The following is an 11061-nucleotide window of genomic DNA, read 5'->3' on the forward strand; positions in this document are numbered from 1 at the left end:
ATATCTATTTATTATTTAATATTCTTCATTTTGTCCCATTTTTTATTTTATTTTTAATAAAACTTTATATATATATATATATATTATATATATAATTTAATAGGTTTGAATTATAGGTATGTAATTTAAAAAATATATATATTTTTAAATAGAGATTTTTTGGGAATAATAATTTAATTAAAAATTAACTGACATTAGAAGTTAATTATTAAAAAAAAAATATTTAAAAAAGTTAAATGAAGAATAATTCTATATAAAAAATTCCGATCTAAAATTTAAAGAAAGAATCTGTTAAAGATGAAAATTAAAATATAGAAAAGACAAGAACGACAACATTATTTATTTTATAGGTAAAATCATATGATCCTCCCTCACATCATACAACCCTCATTTTAGTATATAATTTATTTATCTATTTTCTTATTTAATTTAATTTATCTACCGTTTTTCATTAAAATAACAATTATATACTTTCGCCTAGTATTTTTATTTTGAAAATGCTTGAAAAAATACTTTCAAAATTTAAAATTGGTCAGAAAAAAAAAATTAAAATATCTCTTAGAGTCGAATATAAAATATTTATAACGGTTGGATGATGAAAGTCCTCGACTAATTTAGGGGAATGATCATGCGTTTATAAGTGAAGAATACTAACTTCATTGGTTTGAGGCCTCTTGGGGAAGCCCAAAACAAAGGCATGATAGCTCATGCTCAAATGGGACAATATCATACCAGATAGTCGTGTTCGTCTACAATAACAACCCATCACTAATCTCAATTAAAAAAAATAAATATTCTTTTTTTTTTAAAGTAGAGTTGAGTTGTAACCCTATTCTTGAGTTGGTCTGATTGACCTGACTAAGAAAATGTCAACTGAACAAAATTTTTAATTTTCCAATATTTCAATCAAACATTTTATAAAAGGAAAAATTAAAAAAAATAGAAAAAAAATAAAAGGAATAAAACATATAAATTATATAAAAATAAGTGTTATATTAAAATTTTTTGGAATATGAAAAATCACAAAAAAAAAAAGAAAATCTAATTATATATATATATATATATATATATATATAAAATCTTTTTTAGAATTTCCGAATATATTCTATAGAATTGTACGAGTTTAAAATGAAAAAAAAAAGAAAAAGAAAGTGAATAAAATCTTGGAATAATTTAGAAGTTTGAAAATTAAAAAAAGTGAATAAAGAATAATTATTTTAAAAATAAATGTGATAAAATATGAAAGAAAAAGTAGAAATATTTAAAAAAAGAAAAAAAAAAGAAAAAGAAAAGTTATTCCTCCGGCCCACAAAAGCCCATTATTCATTAACCCAACGGCCCGCCGGATAAAACCCAGCCTTTTACTAAAGGTCTTCTCGTCACCGTCGCATTTGTCGACCGATCACTCAGCCGGCGGTGAAAATGGCGTCTCGTCTGGTGACTCTGTTCTTCCTCCTCCTTCTCACCGCCTCATCACTGCCCGTCCTCTCCCTCTCTTTCTCCCAATTCAAATCCCTATTTTCGCGCGCGCATTCCCTTATGTCTCGCGTCGCCGATCTCCGTGCCTCTCGCGGCGACTTCTCCGGCTCGCAACGGGCCAGGGTCATCGCTAAGAAGCTCGAACGAGGCTTCGGAGGATTCGGTTTCTTAGCGTCAATGTGGTCGCTAGCTTGGGACTACGCCAAGAACTACGCATGGAGAGATCTCGCCTTTTCGGAACTCTACGACGCCATTCCCGACATGAACGAATTGCTTAGGGCGTTGGCTGAGTTAACCGGGTTGGAATCGGACACGGCGAGGGCAAGGTGGGTGTCGCGGAATTACCAATCTCTCTTCAGATTATGCAATTCGATCTTGCAGAGGCTTCTCAAAGTGTTTTGGAAATCGGTACGTGAATTGAATGGGTCGTTTTTTGTTTGCTCGTAAGGTGTTTGTTAAAATGCCTGAATGAAAAATGGTGCAATCTGTGTTTGTTTTGGGGATGGGCAGGGGGCTTGGAGGGATGTGGTGGAGACAATTCGAGCGGAGGTGATGGATGGTGGATTGCTGAAGGATTGTTTGGAGCTGGGAAGTGGCGATTTGAGAGGAATGATTCAGATTTTGAAGGATTTGGCTTTGAATTTTCAAAGATGATCTAGACACATTGATTTGGCTTTTAGACTTACAAAATTATTGAACTTTCGGAGAAGATGGATATAGAACGCCTTTGATATCTAGAAATAGTAGCCTTTAATGTATTTGAGAACTTGAAGAGCTGCTTTTTGGTTCATGCATAGATGATTTCCATGATTGATAATTTGTCCCTAAGTGAATATCATCATATAGTGAATGTGTTAAATCAACATTTGAAATTTTAAAGTTGGATTTGGCTGAATATCTTGATCGTGAATGTGTTAAATCAACCTTTGAAATTTTGAAGCTGGATTTGGCTTTCGCCAAAAAAAAAAAAAAAAAAAAAAAAAAAAAAAAAAAAAAAAAAAAAAAAATGAAAATTTGATATTTAAGAACACAAAATCGATTTGTTGAGAGGAAAAATATTGATGATTTGTCCGGAAGATCGATTTATTGAGAGGAAAAATATTGATAATTTGTCCTGCTCAAGGACAATCGATATAGAGACCTTAAATTAAAACTTTGGAGATGTGGACTAAGGATAGATATATTTGATATACCGAGCATAAATTAAAACTTTTCAATCTCCACAACGATGTTTAACACTATTCTCCAACGTTATTTAAGTACACATCATCGCAACACATGATATAATTTTAATTTGAGTATTACTCCTAAATTTTTAAAAGTTTTTCCTTAAGGCTAAAAACGTATCTGCTATGGGGAAGGTTTCCACACCCTTATAAATGGTATCCCAAACCAATGTGGGACATCACATTCCACCCCCCTTCGGGGCCAGCGTCATTTCCTTTCTCCAATCGATGTGGGACCACCACTAAATCCACCCCCTTTGGGGCCCAACGTCCTTACTGGCACACCGCCTCATGTCTACCCCACATCATCCGGTGTCTGGCTCTAATACCATTTGTAACGGCCCATATCCACTGCTGGTAGATATTGTCCTCTTTGGGTTTTCTCTTTAGGGCTTTCCCTCGAGGTGGTAGATATTGTCCTCTTTGCGTTTTCTCTTTAGGGCTTTCCCTCGAGGTGGTAGATATTGTCCTCTTTGGGTTTTCTCTTTAGGGCTTTCCCTCGAGGCTTTAAAACGCGCATGCTAGGGGAAGGTTTCCACACCCTTGGTGTTTTGTTCTCCTCCCAACTAATGTAGGACATCACATTCTAAATGGTCTTCTAAAACTCATAAAGGACTGAACGACAACTAGGTTTAAATTTTAAGAACTAAAATGTCCACAAGCTTTCCAAAATCTCATACTAACGGAGATAATGCTCTTTATTTATATATCCACAATCTTCCCCTTAACTACATCGTAAGTTTGCCTCGGAACAAATAGCCACATAAATAGAAAACTTTCCGATCAAGTTTCTAAGGTTTCTTTGGTTAAATTATTATTATAAAATTTGATTTAAGATATAAAAATATTTGTGGAATATATTTTGTTGTATAAGTTAATTGTGAAATATATTTTATACAGTTTGTTAAGATTTTTTTCTCTGATAGTATATTTTATCTCATTTTTAGTTGATTGGTTAGTAATATATTTTCTGAGTTAGTGGGTAGCTTTTATCCTATTTAAACGTTGTTAACATTAGTGAAGATCGTACTTTCGATCCCACCCATATTTCTCATTTGTAACACGATATCAGAGCACTCTGAGATGAATGCTCTAGCAATTTTTCAAATACAAAAGTCGATAGCAATGATGTCACAGGGAAACATGACACTGTTAGCATATTTCACCAAGCTCACAACACTCTGGGATGAATTGGAAGCGCACCGCACACCGTTTACCTGTAATCAACGCGAAATACATGTTGATCAACGGGAAGAAGACAAGTTGATGCAACTACTCATGGGGCTCAATGAGTCTTATAAAACGGTGAGATCTAATATATTGATGATGACTCCATTACCTAACGTGAGACAAGCCTACTCATTACTTGTACAAGAAGATATGCAACGTCAGGTAACTTTTGAACCTACTGAGAAGACAACCTATTCAAAATTCACCAAGGACAAATCATGTGAACACTGCAATAGAACTGGCCATACAATTGATGAGTGTCGAATCCTTAAGTTTTACTGTAAATTTTGTGATAAAAGGGGACATACAGAGGATCGATGTCGACAGAAAAATAATTTTGGAAAGACAGTACAAGTCAACCAATACAACAATCGTGGATATCGATTATCTGCAAATATGGCTAATGCTTCTCTTCTGAATACAGAAGAACGATCACCTAATTCCATTCCAATTTTTTCTGCTGAGCAATTACAACAAATAGCACAAGCCTTATATGCATTCAATCATCGTTCTTCTGGTAATTATGACCGTTACATTAATACTGCATGTTTCTTTCCAGTATTTGCATTATTCTGACAATGTTTCCTTTAACCCTTAAATTAAACAATGTTTTATGTGTGTTCATTCAATTTAAACATGATGTCGCAAACTTACCAATGACTTAAAATGTTGTGTCATATTCTATCCCGATTCTTATGTTATGCAGGTCTTGGCTACAGAAAGAGATGATTGATTCAGGTAAACAATTCGGAGGTCTATTATATTTCTTCATCTCCAATCAAATCTTCAGCTCATCAAGTATCTCAGTCATCTGATTTGTGGCATTTATGCCTAGGTCATCCTTTATTTTCTCGTTTTAAATTTATAGCTGATCAATTGCATCTTAATAATGCAACTTTTTCTCATAACGGTAGTATTTGCTTGTTAGCAAAAATAAACAACACATTGTGCCTTTTATCTGTTAATGTTTAGGGGCCTCATAAAATAAAATTTCAACCCATTTTGATTTGCATTTTTTTCTCTATATTGTTGATGATTTTACTCTATATACTCGAGTTTTTCTTATACAACATAAATCAAAATTACATCATTTTCACTAAAGCTACAGTAATTTAATTTTTTGAAATACAAGTTAGGTGTGATTGATATACACTCAAGAGAATATTATGAAATTTGATTTAAGATATTTGTAGAATATATTTTGTTGTATAAATGTAATTAGTTTGAAATATATTTTAAATAGTCTGTGAAATATATTTTAAATAACTGGAATTCCTTAATATTTTATCTTATTTTCAAGAGTTAGTAGTAAAATTTCTGCTTGTTTTTAGGAGTTAGTTGAGATCTTGTGTCCTAGTTAATCGTTGTGGACCAAGATCTTGTGTCCTAGTTAATCGTTGTGGACCAAGATCTTGTGTCCTAGTTAATCGTTGTGGACCCAGATCTTGTGTCCTAGTTAGTCGTTGTGGACCAAGATCTTGTGTCCTAGTTAATCGTTGTGGACCAAGATCTTGTGTCCTAGTTAATCGTTGTGGACCAAGATCTTGTGTCCTAGTTAAACGGTGTGGACCAAGATCTTGTATCCTATTTAAACGTTATGAAAGAAGATCGTACTTTCGATTATTTTTAGGAGCTAGTTGGTAGCCTGTAACCTATTTAAATGTTCTCAGCTTTAATGAAAATTGTACTTTCGATTCCACTTCTGTTTCTCATTCTTAACCGTTATAAACACAAATTGTATTGAAAAGTACGTATCAACCAATGTACAATATGAATTCTCGACCCAGAAACTTAGGAGGTTGAGAGAATTGAATGACTAAAAGGGATTATTGCACAACAAGCAATAGGTTATTTTGGGTTGCAAACAAATCTGGCACTAAACTGAACAAAACAAGGGAAATTTACCTACAAATCCAAGACGGGGGAAGAACATTGGAGGTGGTTCATATGCTGCTTGCAGATCTCGATGAGAGGCTCCGGCTGCTTGAGAGATGGCCTCTTCTTATCTTCTCCTCTGCGTTCTGAAAGCATCTCAGCGTTGGAAGCTTCCAACGCCTTCTGTGGCTAAGACTGTGATGAATGGTTTCAAGCCTTGAGATTATAAGCCTAAAATTTGGTCTCTTTGATGGCTTCTCATGCCAGCAATCTTCAATCAACCTGAATGCAAATGTCATTTAACATAAGATCGAAGCGAGACGAGACGAGATGAGAAGGGAAAGTTTTCTTCAATAGATACTTTTGTACAATTGACGACAACATTGCAAGTAAAGACAATAACACATGCATAGTTTTCGTTATATTGCTTTAAAGCTGTTTTCAAATATGCAAGTCCGAGATAGTGTCTTATGATGGAGTTTTAAATGTTTATTTCTGCATAAGAGAGTATGCTATGATGACAGTAGTGACTTTAAGTCTGTAGAAATCTAGGGTAGTTACAAATGGTACTAGAGTCAGACACCGGGCGATGTGCCAGCGAGAAGGTTGAGCCCCAAAGGGGGTGGACACGAAGCAATGTGCCAGCAAGGACACCGGGCCCTGAAGGAGGGTGGACACGAGGTGGTGTGCCAAGGACACTGGCCCTGAAGGGGGTGGACACGAAGCAGTGTGCCAGCAAGGACACTGCGCCCTAAAAAGGGGTGGACACGAGGCGGTGTGCCAACAAAGACACTGGCCCTAAAGGGGGTGGACATGAGACAGTGTGCCAACAAGGACACTGGCCCCGAAGGGGGTGGACATGAGACGGTGTGCCATCAAGGACGCTGAGCCCCAAAGAGGGGTGGATTGGGGGGTCCCACATTGATTGGAGAAGGGAACGAGTGCTAACGAGGACGCTAGGCCTTGAAGGGGGATGGATAGTAAAATCTCACATCGGTTGGGAAGGAGAACGAAACATTCTTTATAAAGGTGTGGAAACCTCTCCCTAGTAGACGCGTTGTAAAAATCTTGAGGGAAAGCCTAAAAGGGAAAGCCTAGAGAGGACAATATCTATTAGCGGTGAGCTTGGGTTGTTAGACATTATCCATACTACGTGTCACAACGCTTAAGAACACTGTGGCTTACTCTTTGATTCCATGCGCGTAGCATTTAGCTGGAGCTTTGAAAGCTGGTCGTACACCGCCTGCATACTCTTTAAGAATAGCATTTTCTTTCTTGTTTGAAAATGGCGGTTGGCCTTCGATCATCTACATCATAATAGCGCAGCATCTCATTCATTAATATCAAACTCAAGTCAAGACATCCACAAGTTGATATCAATTTAAAGAGTCCAAACCTCTTGTAGTATTAAAGCAAAGGAGAAGACATCCACTTTAGTATCATATCCATTGTTCTTGAAAACCTCTGGAGCAACATATCGGCCTGTCAAACAAGAACCATTTCAGCATTTGCTATGGTAAAAGAAAGAGAGCTGGGAAATCTCACATGAAGTGTCTTGACAAGTCAGTGGCTTATCCTCCTTGACTGTGAGCAGCTTGCTAACTCCAAAGTCTGCAACTTTTAGGCTTCCAGTGTCATCTCGCAATATATTTCTACAATCACACAACAAAAAACAGAGAAGCCAAGCCAAATTTAGGAAGTTTCAAGGAATTAGAGGAGTTGATTAGAGCGGAATCAGCTCTTACGATGGCTCGAGATCACGGTGGATGATTGGTGCGGGTTTGTTTTCATGCAAATAGTTCATTCCCCTGAACAGATTTTCAGTAAAGAAACAAACAGATCATTTCCCACAGAAATGAAACATAACAAGAACAGATGAACAATTATATGGGGTGAAAACCTTGCAATATCAAGAGCAAATTTCACAGCTACAATTGGTTTTAAAGCTCCTTTTTTCTGTAAAAATTGGCAAAGATCTCCCTGCAGCTCAAATTACAATAAAATGTAAGGAAATGGGAATTGAATTCATATGAAGTTTCTCGTTTTCAAAAATGAATTGGATAGATATTCAAAACGAGAAGCGAAGAACCTTAGGCAAATATTCGGTAACAATCATCATGGGACTACTTTGAGTGACAGCACCGAGAAATTGAACGACGTTCGGATGCCGAATCTTCTGAAGCAATGCAAGCTCGTCTCTGAAAGCGTTCCTGAGTTGCCATGGGAGAAAAGTTATGGTTGAACTTGTTGAACACAACTCTTTGTGGGAAACACTCGCACTCTTTATTAAAACCAATAAAAAACAGAGCGTAGAAACTACTAAACTGCTTCGAATTTCTTTTGGGTTGAAAACCTACTTAGCAGAGACTAGACAATCTATTCCTAAAATATTTAGTTCTTTTGCTTAAATACCTAAATCATTTTTCTAAAATGAATATATAATGAGCTCGTACAATTATTAAACTTGACCGTATTGTGCTAGTGATGATATTTTAACAGAACTAAGAACTAAGCTCTAGTTCGTTCAGAATTTAAGACACTTACACTTTGTCCTCATCAGAAATCACATCCTCGGGAAGCTCTTTGACCGCAACTCGGATTCCGCGCCACGATGCTAAATGGAAGGTTCCCTGGAAGGGGTTTGTAGATTAAGAAGTGTAATAAGAAAATAAGAAGAGCAGAAAGAAGAAAAAGTGTTGAACCAACCTTGGTTAAGTTGACACTGTTTGTGAAGTCAAATTCTTTAGGATCAATTTCATATTCAGGGACTTCACGAGCATGCTTGACGAGCATGGGAGCTTTCTGAAATTTGCAGCATTATCAACAAAAGAAAGGCATGATGAATGAACATAATCTGGAATTTGGGGGAAAAAAAAATGAAGAGTCCAAGAACATTGGAAGTACCAGATGTTTTGCGCCGCTTTTTTCCAACAATTTGATAACTTCGTGGTTTTTGTAGAATATAGCATCTGCGAGAGGCTGTTATTCCAAACTTAGATTATCACAAAATGGTGAAAAAATTGTAATTTTACCATTCAAATGATTCTTAAATCACTCAAAATTACGCTAATTTACTCAACTATTCTCTATCTTTTTTAAGAAATCATATGAATTCTTAGATAAATTTAAAAAAAGAAAATTAATTTTTTTTCTTTAAAAAATTAGCGTGTTTTTTAAAATCAAATAGATAATAAAACAAAGAAAACTAAGAGGTAAAAGTAATATATTTATTTGTTTATTTTAGAAAATAAAAAATAAAAAACTAAAGTCTTGTTTGATAATTATTATTAATTTTTTTGTCTTTTAAAAAAGATTAAATATTACTTCTATTTACCTATTTCCTTAATTTGAAATTTACATTTTACATCTATTTTAAAGCAAGCCAAATTCTGAATAACAAATTAAATAAATAAAAACTTATTTTTGTTTTCATAATTCAGCTAAGAATTTAAATATTTTGTTTAAAAAAAGTTGATGAAATTTTAAAATAAAAAAAATTAAAAAATTCTAATTGTCAATATATGAACAAAAATCGACACCTCATGCATTATCTCAAAACTTTTAAATTTACTTTTCAAAATTGTATTTTTGAAATTTTTTTAAAAAAATTAAAGATATTTTTGAAGTTTTTAAAATTTAAAAAGGGTATTTTTGAGATATTTTGAAAGTATTTTTTAAATAAATTATTAGCTATTTTTATATTTAAAGTGAAAAGGTATTTTAGATTTTTTTTAGTTCATGAATATTTAAAATTTTTAAAAATTTATGGATATTTTTTTTTAGATAAGATATAAAGGTTAAGGGTATTTTTATTAATTTAGAAAAAAAAAAAAAAAAACTATTATAATATTTTTTTAAAAAAATAAATTTGGTTGACGGTTGACCTTCTACGGCTAGGTATCATTCATATCAGAAGCAACTGCTTTCAATCCAATCCAAACCATCCATTTTTTTTCCTCCAGAAGCTAATATTTTAATTTAATAAAACATATTCCTACACCGACCAAAAATTAAAATAATTTTTTAAATAAACTAAATTAAAAAAGAAAGTAAACGCAAGCAAAAAAAAAAAAAAAAAAAAAAAATGCAGATAGGAGCAAGCAAATTACCGTACTACCCCAGCAGTCTTTGGGGTCAATCTCCGCTCCTCGCCGGAGCAACAAATCGACGATCTCCGTGCAACCTTGACAAGCAGCAATATGAAGCGCCGTCCGATTATCAGCATCGTGAAAATTAACATCAACTCCAGAATCTATAAGCTCCTTAATCGCTTCCAAATCGCCTTCATTTGCCGAATACATCAATCTCACTCCCGGATGGATCTCCTCCCCGTCCTCCGTCGCCTCCGCCGCCTCCGCTGTCTCCTCCGTCTGCCGCTCCGGCGCCATCGACGACTGCTTCCCTAGCAGAAACCTCACTCCGTTGTTACTCGTATTCGTCTCCATTACAACACACAGAACTTCGTTTCTAAAACCCTAACACAACCAGCCTCCGATGAATCTCCGGCGAAGATTCCACAAAATTAGTAAATGAATTGAACAATTACGATTTCGCCGCTAGGTTTCCGACTCGAATGAACTCGAAATTTCACGATCCAAATCGCCGCGCAAGCAAAAATGGAGAACTCGTTTCGTTTCAACTTTCAAATTTCAGAAACATTTCAGACTGTGAAGTTTTCAATTTATAGCGCGTGGAAGACCCTGTTTTCCGTCGGTAAAGTGCACGTTAGCAATTACCCTTCTGAATTTTCTAAAATGCACTTCCCGTTAACTTCCCCGTCTCTACTTGACGGAATCTGTTTCTCCTCTATAGCGCGTGGATGACGACGAACTCGTGCTTATTCGCAGATGGGTACTTATCGCCTGTGACATACTCAGAATACAAATGAAATCCTAACCGTTGGTTTGGTGGACTTTTCTTCCGTTGAATATTATTGACGGCTTGAATTTGATATTGCTTTGTATCTTGATGAAAACGAGATTACCAATGCTATGTGAATACGACGTCGTATGATAGTCGGTACCCGATACAAACAAGCTTGTCATGACGTGGGCCCCCGGCTGACGTGGCTTCTTAAGAAAATAAATATAATATTACATGACCGAAACATTCCAACATTATGATAAAAAATAAAAAATAAAAAAAAGAATAAAATATGATAACGTAATAAATTACTCATTTTAGCATATGGTTTAATGTTGATGTAATATGTTGGAATAAAAAGTCTTCCTCAATCCCATTTCTAAGTCAA

General features: G+C 35.0%; 2 protein-coding genes across 2 annotated transcripts; one reads left to right on the top strand and one right to left on the bottom strand.

Moving 5' to 3' along the window:
- Window positions 1-1283: 1283 nt before the first annotated feature.
- Window positions 1284-2273, top strand: LOC111801426 (uncharacterized). Its single transcript, XM_023685422.2, has 2 exons — window positions 1284-1887; window positions 1990-2273. Exons 1-2 carry the CDS (start codon window positions 1423-1425, stop codon window positions 2131-2133), a joined length of 609 nt encoding a protein of 202 aa, XP_023541190.2. The 5' UTR covers window positions 1284-1422; the 3' UTR covers window positions 2134-2273.
- A 3333-nt stretch (window positions 2274-5606) lies between these two features.
- LOC111801428 (serine/threonine-protein kinase 12) lies at window positions 5607-10479 on the bottom strand. The gene is made up of 11 exons (XM_023685424.2): window positions 9920-10479; window positions 8715-8789; window positions 8517-8612; window positions 8355-8440; window positions 7900-8020; window positions 7711-7790; window positions 7556-7618; window positions 7356-7462; window positions 7207-7292; window positions 6996-7117; window positions 5607-6092 (listed from the first exon to the last, which is right to left on the bottom strand). Exons 1-11 carry the CDS (start codon window positions 10253-10255, stop codon window positions 5879-5881), a joined length of 1386 nt encoding a protein of 461 aa, XP_023541192.1. The 5' UTR covers window positions 10256-10479; the 3' UTR covers window positions 5607-5878.
- Between the last annotated feature and the right edge of the window lie 582 nt (window positions 10480-11061).

The sequence above is a fragment of the Cucurbita pepo genome, chromosome 9 (genome assembly GCF_057944985.1).
Source record: "Cucurbita pepo subsp. pepo isolate OVF chromosome 9, ASM5794498v1, whole genome shotgun sequence".
NCBI lineage: Eukaryota > Viridiplantae > Streptophyta > Magnoliopsida > Cucurbitales > Cucurbitaceae > Cucurbita > Cucurbita pepo.